The 19,254-nt window shown below is 39.3% G+C and overlaps 1 protein-coding gene and 1 non-coding gene across 7 annotated transcripts in view; one reads left to right on the forward strand and one right to left on the reverse strand.

Moving 5' to 3' along the window:
* SEPTIN11 (septin 11) overlaps positions 1 to 19,254 on the forward strand; it is a 126,692-nt gene that overhangs the window by 73,036 nt on the left and 34,402 nt on the right. For all 6 annotated transcript variants that reach the window (XM_069092694.1, XM_069092703.1, XM_069092711.1 and 3 more), the window contains exons 2-3: positions 7,639 to 7,753; positions 18,544 to 18,739. In XM_069092694.1, the coding sequence (XP_068948795.1) occupies positions 7,639 to 7,753; positions 18,544 to 18,739 (311 nt within the window). The remainder of the gene's footprint in view (positions 1 to 7,638; positions 7,754 to 18,543; positions 18,740 to 19,254) is intronic.
* LOC138171225 (U6 spliceosomal RNA) lies at positions 9,371 to 9,474 on the reverse strand. The gene has a single exon (XR_011170828.1). It is a non-coding gene; the product is annotated as a U6 spliceosomal RNA (small nuclear RNA).

A 19,254-nucleotide genomic window follows, 5' to 3' on the forward strand; every position in this document is an offset into this window, starting at 1 on the left:
TTTTTTATGTGCAACTGGGAAATAAAATATACAGGCACTGTGGTATAGAAATCCATCTTGCCCTACTAGAAAGTTAGGGGGCTGATGGGGGAGGATATAAGAGAGAACAGATTGGGAGAAGGGGTATTCCATAGGCTTGCTATTTTGGGGTGGGGGTAGGGAAAAGATGGGGGGGGGATTATAACTCATAATCTTGTGGAAATGAATGTTGAAAACTAAAAATAAATTTTTTAAAAGGACTGCTGAATATATATATATATAGTGTGAATGCATGTATCATTGAGTAAACTTACTTTATATAATAATTTTCCACTGTCATTTTTGCGTGCAATTATCTTTCTGAAAGATAGCCTTTTTGCAGACCTCAAGAGATTCTCAATAATAAAATAAATCCTGGTGTTTCAGTAGCGTTTTCCCCCAAAGGAGCTAAAAACACCAGACAGAGGTTGCTTGTTGCAGACAGAGGACCTGGGTTTGAGCTCCAGTTACATCTCTTGCTGTGTGTGTGACCTGCGATGAATTGTTGTAATCTCTCTGGGCCTCAGTTTCCTCATCCGTAAAAGAGAAGATTAGATGAGATGCCTCTGAGGTCCCTTCCAACCTAGGTTGTGATCTCATGAACTTGTGGGAGAGTTTAGATGTGCAGGTGATAGGTGAAAAATGGGAGCAATGATGTATTAAGCAACCTGCCAAGTCAGAGTTGAAGCTGAGAGTAAGACAATTAAAATATTTCTGTCCTTAATCTTTTCTATTAGGTCACGTAGTCTCTACTATGTACTGCAACGTTTACACAGATCATCCAAACTGAAGTCTCTCGCCTCCTCCAACTGCCCCATGAGGGTTTTTTCTCAGTGAAATGATCTCTCCTAGCCTCAAATTTCTCGTTTCCCTTTATCTGCACTCCCTGTTCTACACGTGTGGGGGCTACATTTAGTTTTAATGATATGTTTTCTTTTTACATTACACACTTAGACTGCTCGTCCTTCATTAGAGGTTTCTTGTAACAAAGTAAAGTAATACATTCACAGATTGGTCCCCCTTTGTCTCTTGTAACAAAGTAAAACTAATACATGTAGCAATTGCTTTTGTTAGAGGTCTTGTAACAATGTAAATACAAACTAGTTAAGTTTTTAAAAGTTTAAAAATAATGTAGCAGTATAAAATAGTTAAGTTTTTAAAAATTAAGTTAAAAATGTAACGATGTAAAATAGTTAAGTAACACTAATGATACAGTGACCTTATCTGAAATTATATGCAACATTTTACCTCTGTAGCCCTCTCACATATACCTTTTTCTTTCTTTCTTTTTTTTTGATACTAATTGAGTGCATGTCTTTCCCCTTACAGAACTGTGAGCTCCTTAAGCCTTGGTCTTGTCTTATATCTGTCTCTCTCTTTCATGTACTAGGAGTTTTAGTAAATTATCAAATGAGTAACCTCTTCTAGCATCATACCGATTGGGTAGAGGTGTAAAAGTTGCACTACTACCTTGTTTCCCCGATAATAAGACACTGTCTTATTAATTTTTTTGGACAGAAAAACACCAGAGGGCTTATTTTAATGAACATTGACAGCAATTTTAATAAACAGGTAAATGTGAACAAAAAAAATGTACCTTTATTCAATTAGCAAATCACTGGGGAAGAACAGGATGACGCGCTCACTGCTGCAGCTCTGATTGGATGCAGCTCGGAGTGGGGCGTGTGTTTCATGGGGGGGGGGGAAACGGTGCATACAGGAGGGTACCATAATGTAGCGTATAGCACAGGGGATCACTTTCACTACAGTAGCAATCTCAATAGGGCTTATTTTCGGGGGAGGGCTTATTTTAGAGGAATCTTACATAGTAAGGGGAGGGCTTATTTTCAGGATAGGTCTTATTATCGGGGAAACACGGGTAGTATTTCTTGAGCATAGCCATGTTTCCCAGCTCCTGAAATTTAAATTCCTTTTAGGGCAAGGTCTGGGGGTTTGTTTGTCTGCTTGTTTTTGTCTTTGTATTATCTCCCCCACACAGGCCAGTACCTTGTCCCTAAGTATCACTTAGTTGATTTTTACTGTGTTAAATTGAGTTGAGTTCTCAATTTTTCTGAACTTGAGTTTATGGAGTTAAATTGAGTTGGATCCCTCTAACCTCTATCTCTTTATTCCTTCTAAGCATGGTTCTGAATAAAGGGCAAAATCTCTAGAAAGGAAGGAACACAGACAATTACCTTCCTCTTCTATGTCTACCTGGTATCTCCTGATACCAAATGGCAGAATCAGGCTACATACCCTGGAACCTTACTATAATGTGACTCTTATGTTTTTATTTATTTTTAGCCTTTTTCACCTTCTACACTGTTACAATAATTTCCTAATTGGTGCTTCTGCTTCCAGTCTCTTCTTTCTAAGCAAACTCCACAAGCTTCCAGAATAAACTTCCTAAGGCTTAGGTCTCACCTTGTCACCACCCTCCTTTAAAATCTTCTATACCTTCCTTTTCCAAGTAGGATGAAATACAAACTCTGGCCAGACACAGAATTCAAGACTCTCCATAATGTGACTCCAACCTAATTTCATAGCATCCACCCCCTCCCCCATACTCTTTGTTTCAGTGTCTACAGAGCACTCTGCTAGAGACTTGATGGGAAATGTGATTGGGGGGGGGGGGGGGGGGAGGTTTTTTCCCTGGGAGGACAGAATCATAGGACTGCAGAGTTGAAAGGACTCTCTACAACCATCCAGTCTAACTCATATCCAAAATAGATTCCTATACAAGGTGCCTCTAGCCATGGTCATCTGGCCTCTTTCCAAACACCTGAGGCATATTCCACTTATGCATAGTTCTGAGGTTAGGAAATGTCTCCTATTATTGAACTACATTCTCCTCTTTGCCATTTCCACCCATTGCCCCTAGTTCTGCCCTCTGGTACTGAACAGAACAAGTCATCCCTTCTCTGCATGATAGTAACTCTTTGTGTCCACAAAGACAGGTTGTGTGTCCTCCCAGAGTCTTCTCTCAGGATTAGATGCCTTCAGCTTCTTAGCCAATCCTAAAGTGATTTAGCAAAGACAGATGATATCAGTATATGCAATATAATACTTGATTTTCCATAAATTCAGTAGAGAGCTTGAAGACAAAATGCTATCTGAGGTCCAAATGGAAAAGTTATTCCTGGAGAAAGACACGGTATTTAGTTGGATTTCAAAAGATGGTAAGGAATTTTAAAGGCAAAGAGAAGGAAAACACCAGACAGAAAAGCATAGAATTACAAAGTTAAATCTAGAAAGAACCTTTAAAATGATGTCATCCAACTCCTCAATTTTACAAATGAGGAATCAAAGTTCAAGAGTGGTTAAATCATTTGTTCAAGCAAATTTGTGAGAGAGCTGGGTCTGTATGTGTGTGTGTCCCCGTCGTCTCTCTGTGTCTCTTTCTCTGTGTCTTGTCTCCAAAGCCTTCTTCCTTCCCCATCCCATGCTTTGTCTATTATTACAGGGTTAGTATTTTCTTGTCTTTGGTGAATCAGCTGTGATTATGCCAGGATCACCCCATCTCCATCTTGCTCATGTTTCTCCAAGGGAATATTGGGGCTTGTATGGCCTCACTGTTGCCTTCCCTCCTCTGCCTTTGAATGATAGCATTCTTATCTTTGCTAGAGTCTATACACATAGATATGTAAAATAACAGACTATTTCTTTGCTGAAGTCTATACATAAAGAATGTAAACAAAATGATCAAATAATGGGCTGTTTGTTCATGAATACATAAGAGCTCAAGTATCCTGAAACAAAATTGCATTAATAGCATAGTAAGATTGGAGGTAGAAAGTGATACTGGAAGAGGAACAGGCAGGCTTTGGGTAGGTAAACAGAAGCACCTGATCAGAGGACTCACAATAAAAGAACATAAGTAAGATTGTCCAGCTTTAGGGCCTGTAATTATCTATAGATTTACAATTTGGCATCTATCCTCATCACTTGTAATAGTCTAGGTCAGGGGTAGGGAACCTGTGGCCTTCTAGGTCCTTGGGTGTGGCTTTTTTTTGAGGGGGGAATGCAGGGCAATTGAGGTTAAGTGACTTGCCCAAGGTCACACAGCTAGTAAGTGTTAAGTGTCTGAGACTGAATTTGAACTCAGGTCCTCCTGACTCCAGGGCCAGTGCTCTAATCACTGTGCCACCTAGCTGCCTCAGGGTGTGGCTTTTTGACAGTTCAAGTTTTACAGACAAATTCTTTTATTGTGGCATTCTTCTGTGAACTTTGCATTCAGTCAAAGGGCTGCACTTGAGGACCTAGAGGGCCACATGTGGTTTCAAGGCTGCAGGTTTCTCCACCCCTGGTCCAGTCTCTGCTGCACTCAAGAAGTCTTGCCAAGAGAATGTGCTGTGTCCACAATGGCTCTTTAGGAGAAACCGTTTTCGTGATAAAGAAGAAAGCTGACTCCACCTAAGGATGGAGTCACAAGGAGAAGGGGCCTTGAACCCCAGGGGCAGAGGAAGCAAACTGCAGAAGCTGGCTTTGTTAGAAGCTTGGAGGAGGAAGTAACCTCCCTTTATTCAATATCACAGTGAAGTAAAAGAAATGATACTGGAGACACCCTTGTACCAGCCTTCCCTCTTACCCCCACCCAGCCTCATAACCCTGGACTTTTTTTAAATATAAAAAAAATGACCAAAGGCTAGTAGCTATTCCTTTGTCAAATTTGAAGCCCAAATCATTCTGCAGCCCTTCATTTTGTCTGTGGTTTTCAATGGATTTAAAAATACTTAGTGGGTGTGTGGGTGGGTTCTCTTATTTTGGAAACAGCTTGGATATGAAATACTGAGCATCAGCTTCTGAGATGGGAATTTGTGCAACATTGTAATGACTAACTTCTTGTCTCCCCTCCCAGCCCCCCAGAATAGGTGGGTTGGGGCTCTCTAAAAATATAATGGTTTAGAATCTAGAGTAATGAACCCCCTTTTCCTTTTGGGAACGGCAGAGGGGGTTGGTGAAAGTAGGAGAGGGAGGGGATGTACTGATGGCATATCTTTCCTGCCCAGTTTGATTTAGTCTGAGGATACATTTTCAGGTCCATGATGAGGCAGAAATAATGACTCACATGATTGCTTATTCAGGGCTGATGTAAAACAGCTACTGTATATCTCTGATGGATTCAGGAGGGGACCTGGCTCAGACCTTCCGCCCCATGTCTTGGACAGCATGCTAAATAGTCTAAAATCACCTGCTCTGTCGGTACTTGAGGGATCTGAGGAGGCAGAGGTGGGGGGCATCAGAAATAGGTGGGGAGGAAGTCAACTGTTTGAGGACTTTGCCAGCTATGGGGTGAAGAACAGTAACAGCATTTTCACAGGGTGTGCCCAGGAGGCCGGTTTTGATGCCAATTTAGTCCAGTGAAAATTGCCCTACTTTTACATCTCGTATTGACTTTTGGCAGGCTTTGATGTTTTCTGTCCCATTGACCCTGAGTCTGCAAAGATGAAGGGCACCCGGAGGACTCTCACTGCCCGTGTTTTCATATGATGTCGTCCTTTCAGGTTATTCATAGAATCTGAGAATTTTAGAGATCATCCTTGATCGAAAAGGCCTATTGCAATCCCTGCCTGGTAGAGCTGCATACATCACTTTTATTTGTCTGTGGTCTCTGTACAGACAGATGAATAAAATCAACCTTCTTTATAGAAGAGGCTAACCATAAGAAATTCATCCATTGGTTTTCCCCCAGCTTTTTTAAAAAAAAGCAACCAAAAATATGCAGCTCTCCGCTTCACTCTTCCATCCAAACTTTAGTCTTCCAAAGACAAATGCACTTTGACACATTGCCAGGGGGAAATAACAGGCTTAGCTCTTAGGACAGGGACCCTGGTGGAAATGACAGAAACCCAAACCTATTGCAAATGGTCAGTCAGTCAGTAAACCTTTATTAAGCATTTACTTTGTGTCAGGCACTGTGCTAAATGCTGGTCACAATACTGATATCATGGGCATCAGACTTTATGGTTGAAAATCTACACCTCAGAGACCTCCAGGAGTGGCGAGCCATCCCTGTGCAATGGCACCAATCTGGACAGATCTTAAAGTGGCATAATTCATGTTATACTCACTAAACAATATTGCTTTGTGCCCACTATGTACTGAATATTGTGCTATGGGGAAAAGAAAAAATAAGGCGAGAAGATTATTATATTCATCTGTGGATACATGTTCTCTTTGTAGAATATAAGCACCTTGTGGGCATGTCTTTGTGTTCCATTCCCAGCCCAGTGTTTGAGATTTCCTTGGTATAAACAACTCTATAAAGAACTCCTCCCTTTCCAGATAAAACCTGTTGTACTACTTCTAGCATTAGGGAGTTCTGTGGGGGTACTGAAAGGTTAAGTGATTTCCTCAGTCATATCACCAAGATTTGAACTCATTTCTTCCCCACTGTTTATCCACTCAGCTATACACTCTGCCCCTCATCCTGCATGGAGTAGATGCTTAGTAAAAGTTAATTGACAGTTTCCAGCCTAAGAGTGGAGGAAGTAGGGCCAGGCTGTGTATTGAGTTCTAAGTAAACAAGTACTGATTATAGAACCTCATAGGAAACAGCAATTTTGCCTTTGGTCTTTAGGCATTATAAGAGAAAAGTCACCTTACAGTACTGTGTTAGGGCATGAAAGCTGGGGTACCCACAATACAGCTGCATTGGTTGGATAACTGGAGGGGGGATGGAGCACTGGACCTAGGGTCAAGCAGACCTGAGTTCAAATGTGACCTCAGACACTTGCTAGCTATGTGACCTTGAGGCAAATCAGTTAGCCTGTTTCCTCATCTGTAAAATGGGAATGATAATAATAATACTTAGCTCCCAAGGTGGTTGTGAGGATAAAATTAAGTTTGCAAAACTTAAAGTGCTATAGAAATTCTAGTTATTACTGTTATTGATAAGAATTGTTAGTATCATCCCACCTGCATACCCCTATGTCTGCATTACCAATGGAATTTTTTTTTTAAGGTTGCTAGGTTGAAGAAGTTTGAAGGCCGCTGCTTTTGAGAACAGGGCTGTGGCAAGTCTCTAGTGCAAGTAAAGGGTCATGAACAAGGCTCTGTGGATTTGGCATCAATCATATCTTCTGTGCAGCTGCTCATGCTGCTTCAGTGGGTATTTGGAATCTCCACAATTAGAAGGGCTAGTAGCTATCAATCAGTCCTGACAAGGAGTGAGTTTCTTCTTTAGAAAAACAATCAGTGTTTTTTTAACTTGAGGAACTGGTTCTAGTGGTGGGGATGACCATCCCAGGTCCAGCAAGGAAGGTCCAGGTTTGGATGGTTCAGGGAGGGATATTGCCATTGATACTGATCATTATAATGTTGTTCTAAGATCCCATAAAATTCCAAAGAACATGTCTGGTGATAATTCTAGGCTTTCTGGGCCTTGTATTTGGAACACTACTACATTGTATTTTCCTAGTTTATAAGGCAGTCTTTACTTCCTGCTTCCTAGAGGGCTATTGGCTCTTTGTCTACAACATAGCACTAGGAATTTCTTTTCTTTTTTCTTTTCTGTTTTTTTCCCCATGAATTAAAAAGAGAAGGATATGGAAAGAATTACTTTTTTTTCCTTATGAATGTATATGGATATTTATTACATATTTCCTTTTTGCGTTTCAGAATGAAGACCTTCGAAACTTATCTCTTTCTGGGCATGTTGGATTTGACAGTCTTCCTGACCAACTGGTCAACAAGTCCACATCCCAAGGGTTCTGCTTTAACATCCTCTGTGTTGGTAAGTGAGACCATCTATTGAGCAATGAACAGGGCCAGTTGGGTCTTCATTAAAGTCCTTCTCCAGTGTTTCATCAGCTTCTTAGAGGAATAAGATACAAGCCATGTATTGCAAGTTCTCACAAAATGAGAAAGCATAGAGCATTCCCTATATATCCTCTGTTATTTAAGAACCAGCCTTGTTACAGTCATTCTTTTATAACAAAAGTTCTGTATAACAAAGGACTTAAGTTTAAAACAAGGTGTCCCCTAACTTTGGTACAGACAGGCTTGTTGGATGGTAATAATGTTGACTGGTAGGACTTATGGGAGTTAGGTTATAGAACTGATAGCTATTGGGTTTAAGCATTTAAAATACTTCTCTTTTTTTTAAGAATTAAATGAAACAATAACCTGTTGTAATTTAAATGTTTCTTTTTCTATACAGAGAATCAGTGCTGAGCACCAGGAAAAGTAAAGGATTGAGATAAAATAGAAAATGTATAGTTCGGTACTTTAGTAAGGTTATCAACTTAACAGCAGTTTTGTAAAATAGGTAAATGAGTTTGATTGAGTTACAAGAACTTGGAAATAAACAGAAGAGAGAAGCAGTCCTTGGCCTGTATACTCTCTCCACTTCTTATAGTTCTAATAGGAAACTATAATTATAAATTAATTTCTTTGACAATTCAATTCTAATAACAATAGCTAGCATTGATATGGCACTTACTATGTGCCAGGCACTTTATAAATAATCTCATTTGATCTTCACAACAACCCCAGGAGGTAAGTGCTGTTATTGTCCCCATTTTTTAAATGTAAATTTTTTTTTTTTGCTTTTTGGAGGGGGAAAGGCAGGGCAATTGAGGTTAAGTGACTTGCCCAAGGTCACACAGCTAGTAAATGTTAAGTATCTGAGGCCGAATTTGAACTCAAGTCCTCCTGACTCCAGGGTCTGTGCTCTACTATTGTCACCATTTTACAGTTGGGGAAGCAAACTGACAGAAGTTAGGTGACTGGCCCAAAATCACACAGATACTAAGGGTCTGAGACCAGATTTGAACTCAGGTCTTCCTGATTCTAGTACCAGCACTCTATCTACCTTACCACCTAGCTACTTAGGAGCCTTAGAGTAAACAGGGTTCAAATGTTTACCAGCTAAAATTTCTAAAGATAAGAGAAATCCACAAAAAATATTGCAGGATAAGGCCAACTCATCATTGTAAAAGCAGAATTTAAGAGACTGTCCAGCTTTTGTTTTACGAGATGCCTGTCAGACTGCACAGTGAGCTAAGAGGTACTTCTTCTGACATATTTATCAGGTCTGCTTTCTCATGTCTCTCCATCTTTAGAGGCCTAAAGGTTTGACATTGTCCTCAAAAGGGGACAATATAGGCAAAAATAAGAATATAGGTAAAATGGGAAGAATTCTCCTAACCTCCCATTTTCACAGAAGAACAACTCAGTTTCTTGGATTTGTCGGTGGGTGGAAAGTAAAGAAAGGGCCTTCAGCAAGGTTTCAGCTGAAATGGAGCATGGCAGTAGATGAGATCCCTGCGTTGGACCTATAAGGGAGAAGTAGAATCTTCATTTTGCCCTTACTGGAACACTGATACAGTTTTTTACTTAGGGAAAATTAAATAATATGGAACGCTTCATGAATTTGCATGTCAAACTTGCATAGGGGCCATGCTAATCTCTGTATCATTCCAATTTTAGTATATGAGCTGCCAAAGTGAGCACCATTTGAAATATTCTTAGAGGATTATAGGCCATTCTTTTATAACAAAATTTCTTTTTTTTTTAAAGTTTTTTTGTCTTTATTAATTTGTTTGTTTACTTCTAGTTTACAAGATTCAGTTCCACAATCCCTTGAGTTTCAAATTTTCTCCCCCTCTCCTCCCTCTTCCCCCTGCCCCCATGGCAGCATGCAATCAAGTATAAGATCTGCAAATACTTTCACATTAGACATTAATCAAGTTATAAAGAAGGATTATAACAAAATTTCTATTTAACAAAAGACTTAAATTTAAAATAAACTAACCTGCCTTCAGAATGCCAAAAGCCATTGTAAGGAGAGTGGATTTCTCTTGACTAGTTCTAATACAAATATTTGAAACAGGTAATGGAGGAGGCCAGACCTGCCTCAGGCCAATCTGAGACACTCCAGGTCCATCTAAAACATTGAAAGGAAATTTACTTAGTCATGGTATGAAAATGATATTCAGCAAAGGTCCAGCATTGATTCATCTGGGCACAGCTTCCTGGCCTCTGAATCTGCCTTTAGTGGGGGGCACTGGTCTCAAGAATGATTCCTGATTCCTTGGGCTCTGATTCCTTGTGCACTGACTTTTTTCCTGAGGTCACAACAAGATATGTTTGGTCCAATTAAGTCTTTTCTTAAAAAGATATTTATTCTGAATTTAAGCACCAAAAAAGTATGTTTCCATACTCTTCCAATAGAACATACACACAAAAAATGGATTCTGTATGAAACCATGAATCTCTATTTCATACTGCTTTTTTTTAAAGTATGTAGTAAATTTTCCACATTACTTTCAAAACTATCCTCTTTGTCTGAACTCCCTTCTGTGCCTTTAAAAAAATGTCATTAGCCATTGCCATCCTCCAACTTAACCCAAGAGAAAGAAAGGAGTTTTTGAAAATAGAAACATCTGCCTTTATCAGAATTCCTAAAATTGTTTTCATATTTCAACCATAAAACATGTTGGTGGTCTCTGTGGGGTTAGGAGAAGATGTAGACAAGTGGGACATTGAAAAAGTGAAGAGAGGGCTTTGTTTATTCAGGAAACCATGTGGGTTTGTGTAATTGGGGAATTTCAGACTTTCCAAGAAGGTAGTTTTATTAGTTGAGTTCCATCCAAATACCACCTGTGTTTTAGCAGAACTGCGGGTGAATTTGGATACCAGTTCATTAATAATATCAAGAGGCTTACTTTTTCTTCTTAGAATCTAAAGGCCCCTGGAAAAGAACCAGGTTGTTTCCAGTGTGACTTTTCTAGTATAGTTCCTTTTATGATAGGAAGTGGGAAATGTGGATCCTGCTGTCCAGCTGTTCTCCTGTATCTCCATTTGCTAATATCCCAAAGTTTAATCAGCAATGTTTGCATTGGATAAGTAATGACCACTTGACTAGGAAAGGGAATAAACATTTTTGTAGCTTCCTATGTGCAACGTCCTATGCTAGGCACTTTTACAAATATTATTTTGTCTGATCCTCAATACATCTCTATGGGTAGGTGCTATTATTATCTCCATTTTAAAACGGCTGAGTAAATTGAGGCAGAGGTTGAGTGGCTTGCCCAGGGTCATAACGCACTTTATCTGCTGCCCCCACCACCAGCTGCCGAATATACATAGTACATATATATTACAGATACCTTTCACATCTGTGCTATTCAACTATAACTATAAAATATTAAGCAATTACTTTCTGAATTCTACGAAATTCTGTTTTTATTATTTGTGGTTATTTGAAATAGAATTTATACCTTGGAAGTCTTCTTGATTAGGCAGAAAACTTTTTATTTGTTTTTTGCTCTTTGAGGTCCAAAAATGTGCAAAGCTTGTTAGGGTATGGAGAGAACTTTCCTTGACTAAATGTCTGGAAAGTTAGATTGTTTTTATAAAAACTGCTATTCTATACTGATAACAAATCCTAATTGTGATGGCATGTTTAATTTAATGATGCAGATGATGGAAATGGAGTGCAAATAGCTTAGAAATTTAGAGGGAAACTTAACCCAAGTGGTTTTTCCCACCCACTGATTTACTTATGCATCGCAATCAATGAATGCCCAGATTGTTAATCGTTCTCCACTTACATTTTAATGCAAATGGTTATGCCTCTATATTCTCCACATTTAAAAAAATGTTATCTTACCTTTTAAAAATATGATATTCTTTGACTCAAATATTTCCAACATAGGTCACTCACTGACTTAAAAAGTGATGACTCCCATGAAATGAGAGAATGAATTCTGTCCTCAGCCTTCTTAGACAAAGATGAAGGCCACTGGGCTAAGTCAGTCATGTTAGGCAGATGTGTTGACACTTTGGAGTCTCCCTCCTTGATGGTTTGTTTCTGCCTGTCTTGAGCTATGTGTTTGGGGTACATGGGTTGAGGGGAAGGGAAGATCATAGGGCTGTAGCAGCAGCACGTGCTACTGTTTCCTTTGGGGAAAAAAGCACAATGGAAGAGATGATGGGCTTATCACACGGCAAAAGTTGGGGAGCAACCAAGATACATCCCAGGTGCACTATGGGTATCCTGGTGCTTTCAGTAGAACCGGAGGTCCCCAGCATGTTAAGCTTCTCTCTGTATCTCCTCTGGAGAGCATGCAAGGACACATGGACAAAGATCACATCGCTATGGCTAGGTTGTGTTCATGTGATCCAAATCACTGGAAGGAATAGCCAGATCCATTGGCCTCACAGCCTAGGGTTGCGTCTACTTGAATAGATTCTCCTTATGAGTGGATGTGTTCTAATCAAGTTTTATTGGCAGATGATGTCAAGCATCTAATTAGAAATAGATCTGCTACTTTCCATTTCACTTTAGGTTATTTAAATTGGAAAACAAGTAGCATGGGCATCGTGATCGTTTGGGGGGGGTTTCATTGAGTGAAATTCTTCCTTAAATAAACCAATCTGATATCATTTTGCTATCCTCTTAAAAAAATCATTCCACTTATTTATTCCCACCAGGATTTCCTAAAGAGCTACACTGGCTTTGTTTGCCTCAAAAGAACAGTCTGTTTAGGCAGTTTTCAGGGTTCATTTTATTATTAACACATTTAGGATTTTTGTTTCCTAATTGAACTGCCTGACATTTTTTCTTACCTGCCAGTGGCCTTGTCCTTGTGGAAGAGTAAGAGCCTCCAGAAATCTCTGGGATACTTTTTGAAGATTTCTCCATTTTCTTCATGTGTTGCCTAGAATCCACAGCCATTTGGTTCTTTGAGTTGAAGCAAGACACTACATAACCATTAACTGTGCTTTGCAAATAGGTGACATGGGGTTAAGGATCAGACCCTGGATTATATTGTTATAAGCCATGGAACTTGCACACGAGGAAACTCCCTGTTTTAAGTTGGAACCTTCTTTGCAATTTGTAGTCCTGGAAATATGCCTAGAGCCTTGAGAAGTTAAGTAAAAACAGCCAGTTTGTGTCAGAGATGGGATTTTCAGTTCTTGCTGGCACCAAGGCTAGCTCTCTCTCCACTGGGCCATCCATTCCAACCTGCTTGCTCATAGGAAATTCTTAAGAATTTCCTGTTACATTAGATTGTATTCAGTTACTCAATTAATGAAGCAAAGGTTGTAGGTTCAAGCTCCTCCTACAGAGGCCAGATGACTCAACAATGAAGCTGAGTGAGGCAAGGCAACAAACATGTATTATGTGCTTACTGTATGCCTTGGATTGTGCTAAACATTGAGAAAGAAACATCTGTTCTCCTTCATTACTGTATTCGGCACCCTAAGTACCCCAAGCACAGGGCCTAGAGTTTAGAAGACCTGAATTCAAATCCAGCCTTTGATACTTCCTGTGTGACCCAGAACAAGTCACTTAACCTGTCTCAGTTTCCTTATGTATAAAATTGGCAGGATAATATCTGCCAGGGTTTTTGTGAGGAAGTAAGATAACATTTGTAAAGCACTTCACAAACCTCAACGTGCTACAGAAATTCTAGCTATTCTTGTTATTATTACTGCTACTTCTACCAGCAGCAGCAGTCGCAACAAACTTATACAGATACACCCTTTTGATTGTGAGGAGATTGGGCAAAAGGTGGGGGGGGGGGTAACTCAGAGTATTTACTCTGCTGATGGTAAAGTACTAGGTCCGACACAGTGTAAGTTTCTTGAAGGCAGGTCTACTTTCCATTTGTCTTTGCATCCCCATCATGTAACAAGGGTAGGCAAAATATGTCCTGCTGGGGAAAGTAAGGTGCAGTCAGACCTCAAGCTGAGAATGATGTTTACTTGTTTTAAAATTATAGATATATTTAACATTTTTTCCTTTTAAATTGAGTTCCAAATTATCTCCCTTTCTCCCACTGTTTCCCTACCTCAGAGAAGCCAAATGATATCAATTATCCATGTGGAATCATGCTAGACATTTCCACATTAACCATATCACACATAAAAAAAAAGTAAAGTGAGAAAATTACACTTTAATTTGCACTCTGAGTGGATCGGTTCTCTTTCTGGAGGTGGATAGCATTTTTTCATCATTAGTCATTTCAAATTGCTTGGATCATGGTTTTGATCAGAGTAGTCAAATCTTTCACAATTGATCATGATTATAACATTGCCAATACTGTATGTGATGCTCTCCCTCCCAGTTCTCCTCACTTCACTTTGCATCAGTTCATATAGGTCTTCTGTGTTTTTTTTGTTTTTTTCCCTGAAACCAGCTCCCTCATATTTCTTGTTGCACAATAATACTCATCATAATCAAATGCAACAACTTGTTCAGCCATTCCCTAATTAATGAGCATCCTCTCAGTTTCCAATTCTTTGCCATCACCAAAAGAACTGCTACAAACACACACAAAAAAAGTAGTGACAAAAGAGAAAGGACCTATAAGTAATATATATATATATAAATATAAATATAATGATATAATATATTACTTATAGGTCCTTATATATAAGAACCTATATATAATTAAATATTATATATACCATATATAATTATATACATACAATTATACACACACACACACACACATATATATATATATTATATATATATTACTTATAGGTCCTTTTTCTTTTGTCACTACTTTGGGGTACAGACTTAGTAGTGGTGTTGTTGTGTCAAAGGGCATAATTCCAAACTGTTCTCCAGAATGGTTGGACCAATTCGCAGTTTCACTAACAGCTTATTAGTGTACCTACCTATTTTTCCTCATCCCCTCCAGCATTTGTCATTTCTGATAGGTGTGAGGAAGTACCTCAGAGCAGTAGTGATTTAGGACATTTTTTTCATGTCATTGTAGATGGATTTTATTTTCTTCTTTTGCAACTGACCTGTTCATATCCTTTGACCATTTATCAATTGGGGAATGCATCTTATTTTTATAAATTTGACCTAGTTTCTTATATATTTGAGAAATGAGACCTTTGTCAGAGAAACTTGCTGTAAAAATTTTTGCTTTCACTTCATTGTCTATGGTACCTTTTAGTAAAGTATAGTTTCCTTGGTTATCCCTTTTAATTATTTTAATTAGATCTATTTTTGCTTTTGCTTTATCTGAGATTGATTGCTTCCCCCTGCCTTTTTTTCTTAAGCTAAAGCCTAGCAGATTCTGTTCTAGTCCTTTAACTCTTGTGTGTATCTTACTATTTCAAGTGTATCTCTTGTAAACAACATATTGTTGGATTCAGATTCCTAATGTATTCTGCTCGCTATTTCCATTTTATAGGTGAGCTTATCCCATTCACAGCTATGCTAACTGTGTATTTCCCTTCATCCTATTTTGTTCTCTTTATCCTTCTCTCTTTTCATCCTGACCCTCTTCAAAAGCCTGTCACCCTTAATCTACCCTTCCTTTTATGATCTTCTCCCTTTTATCAGCCCCTACTTCCAATATCTCTCAACCCTTCCTCTTCCTATTTCCTTATTGGGTAAGATAGATAGGTTTCTGTAGCCCATTTTGTTTGAACCAATTCCAGAGTGAGCTTCAAGCATTGCCTGCCATTCCCCTGCCCTGTCCCCCCTCCACTATAAAAGCTCTTCCTTGCATGCTTCTTTTATGTGAGAAATTTTTCCACATCCTACCTCTCCGTTCCTCCTTCTCATAGTTCAACCCCTCTTTCTCACTTCTTCACTTGGGGAGAAGAGAGGAGATCATCCAACAATTGGTTCCAACCAATGTTCCATCCAACACTCATGCCCTCTGTCTATGTAGATAAACTGTCCCAATAATGAGAAAGTTCTTAATAGTTACATATAACATCTGCCCATATAAGAATATAAACAGTTTAACTTTATCAAGTCTCTTGTTTGAATTCAACTCTGGTCTTTTCATCAGGAATGCTCGAATGCCTCATTTCGTTAAATATCTATTTTTCCCCCAGGAGGATTATCATCATTTTCACTGGGTAGGTGATTCTTGATTGTAATACTAGCTATTTTGCCTTCTGGAATATCATAGTCTAAGTCCTCCATTCCTTTAATGTGGAAGCTGCTAAATCTTGTGTGATCCTGACTGTGATATTCCATGATATTTGAATTGTTTCTTTCTGGCTGCTTGCAGTATTTTCTCTCTGACCTGGGAGCTCTTGAATTTGGCTATAACATTCCTGGGAGTTTTCATTTTGGGATCTCTTTCAGGAGGTGATTGGTGAATTCTTTCAATTTCTATTTTACCCTCTGGACCTAAGATACCAGGCAGTTTTCCTTTCTAATTTCTTGAAATGTTATGTCTAGGCTCTTTTCAAAAATCATGACTTTCAGGTAATTTAATAATTTTTAAATTAAAATTATTTCTCCTTTATCTATTTTCTATGTCAGTTATTTTTCTAATATATTTCACATTTTCTATCTTTTTTATTCTTTTGCCTTTGTTTTATTGAGGTTTTCTTTCTTTTTTTTTTTTTTGCAGGGGGGAAGGCAGGGCAATTGGGGTTAAGTGACTTGCCCAAGGTCACACAGCTAGTAAGTGTTAAGTGTCTGAGGTCAGATTTGAACTCAGGTCCTGCTGACTCCAGGGCTGGTGCTTTATTCACTGCTCCACCTAGCTGCCCCTTACCATCTCTAGACTAAGAGCTATCGAAGCTGCTGGTGCTGTTACTGTTTTTTACAATTTTTAAGGAATTCTTTTCTTCAGTGAATTTTTGTACCTCATCGATTTGACCAATTCTGCTTGTTAAAGAGTTCTTCTCTTCAGTAGATTTTTGAGTATCTTTTTCTATTAGGCCAATTTTGTTTTTTAAGCTGTTATTTTCTTCAGTATTTAGTGGGGGGGGGGTGGCTCTTTTGCCAGTCTGTTAATTCTCTTTTCACAATTTTTTTTGCATCATTCTCATTTATTTTCCCAGTTTTTCCTCTACCAGTCTTTGTTGTTGCTAGTCATTTTCTTTTTTCTGACTTTTTTTTTTTGTAACCTCTTTTGGGGTCTTTTTGGCAAAGATACTAGAGTGGTATGCCATTCCTTCTCCAGATCATTTTACAGATAAAGAATCTGAGGCAAACAGGGTTAAGTGACTTACCTAGGGTCACACAGTTAGCAAAGTGTCTGAGGTTGGATTTCAACTTAGGTCTTCTTGACCATAGGCCCAGCACCCTCTACCTACCTGCTCTTACCTCTTCCAAACTTTTCTAGGAATTCTTATTGGACGTGGGTCCAATTGGCATTTTTCTTTGAGGTTTGTTTATAGCCATTTTCACATTGTCTTCTTTCTGAGTTTATGTTTTAATTTTCCCTGCCTTGTAGTAACTTTTTGTGGTCAAGTTCTTTTTTGGTTGTTGTTTGCTCATTTTTTCCTTGACTTTGAACTTTATGTTAAAGTTGGCCTCTGCTCACCTGAGGGTGGGGAGGCACTGTTCCAAGCTTCAAGCATTTTCTGTGCTGCTATTTTCATAGCTAGATCTGGAGGTCTGCAAGTTTTTGGTGCCTCCAAGGTGGTGTGATCCAGAGAGAAGTGTGGTCACTGCTCTCTTGGTCAGCACTCTGGTCTTCACACAGAAAGGACCTTACTTCCCTGCAGTTGCCTTGATAGCTCCTGTCATCCCTGGAACCATGACCCATAGCTGTGTGCAGGCAGTAAATTTGCCAATCAGAACCATTTCATCCAGTGCCAGCAAAAGGTCCCTTCTAATCTCTTTCTGACCAGTTATTTGACTCCTCCCCCCCCACACACACCATCTCTGGACTAAGAGTTATTGAAGCTGCTGCTGCTGCTGCTGCTGCCGTCACTTCTTTCATGGCTGCCTCCAAGGCCTCCTGCTGGCGCTGTTAGTGTGCTCTGGGCAGGCTGTCACAGACCCCTTCTATCAACCTCCTCAACTTTCTTGGGCTGAAAAATGTTTCACTCTGACCTTTTGTTAGCTCTGCTCTGCCAGAATTTGATTTGAGAAGTTATTTTAAAGTTGTTGGGACAATTTATTTGGGTTACGGCCTATACTCTGCTATCTTGGTTCCACCCCCAACTTTTAAGATTTTATTGTATTTTAAAATGTGAAAGTCATTTTTAGATCACTGGACTGTACAAATGGTATAGGGGACCCCTGGTGTAGGACAGCAATTTCTTTAGTAAGTGCTTTTAAACACTTGCTTTTTGAATTGAATTGATCTTCACCTTTAAAGAACTGCACACATTTTGTAGTTTTGTAGTCATTCCACTTTACAACACTAGATGGTGTCAGAAAATTTGTATTTGAATATAATAGGATGGCCCCTATACTTCTTAAAAAGTGACAGAAACATGGTGTTGTACGGCAGTGCATGGAGGAAGGAGGTGAAGTTTGGAGTCAGAAGAAATGGAGGGCAGTGTGGCCCTGACATAGAACCTACCTAAGCTTGAGTTTCCTTATCCATAAAATGGAGGCTTTAGCCTTACTTCACTAAGCTTCGCCTTCCAGCTCTAAATAATGGAATCCTATGATCAAGAATGTGGTAAAGTTGTCAAGTCCATACTGTCCAAAGACCAAGTCATCTTTACCGTTTAAGACCCTAAAGTCAGTCACTCATCTGAAAGTCATGTGAGTGCCTGCAGAAGAATCTAGTAGACTAGGGCAAATACAAAGCCTCCATGATTCCATTTTGTTTTTGTGTGCAGGTGAGACGGGCATTGGTAAGTCAACATTAATGGATACTTTATTCAACACCAAGTTTGAAAGTGACCCAGCTACTCACAATGAGCCAGGAGTCCGGTTAAAAGCCAGGAGTTATGAGCTTCAGGAGAGCAATGTACGTCTGAAACTGACCATCGTTGATACTGTAGGATTTGGAGACCAGATAAACAAAGATGACAGGTAATTCCAAACCTTTTCAGAGTGGTCTAGGGTTTATAGAGGTGGACGTGGGTGGGATGGTCTGGTAGCTTAGTCTCAGGTTCTAGTACTTGGTACTATGTGGTACTTGGGCCCCTGAAGGGATTTTATAAGCCATGCTGTGTGATTGTCTTTCCATAAGAGTACTGTGTGGCTATATTTTGTCTTTCTACCACTCAGTAGCAAGTGCCCAGTGATTTGTTCAAGTCGCTTCATCTTTTCTTAGCTGTAAAATTGGGTTTTGAACTACATTATCTCTGAGCTGTTTCATAAGCTTTCACAGTATGAAAGAGGGGACCCCAGGAGAGTTGTAACTGAACTGACTGGCTTCCAAATGCCAGCACTGTTGGTATGCAACCCCTGGTATTCCCACTGTGAAGGCAGTTGCATAACAGACCTCTTGAATGCATTGTCTACAGCTCTGGATCCAGATAACTCTGGCATAAGATGTTTGTTGGTCCTCATGATTTTTTGTATTGCTCTTTGGTCTCTTCTCC

Source organism: Petaurus breviceps, unplaced genomic scaffold (genome assembly GCF_028583685.1).
Source record: "Petaurus breviceps papuanus isolate PSGF00001 unplaced genomic scaffold, PetGlider_PUasm1.0 126, whole genome shotgun sequence".
NCBI lineage: Eukaryota > Metazoa > Chordata > Mammalia > Diprotodontia > Petauridae > Petaurus > Petaurus breviceps.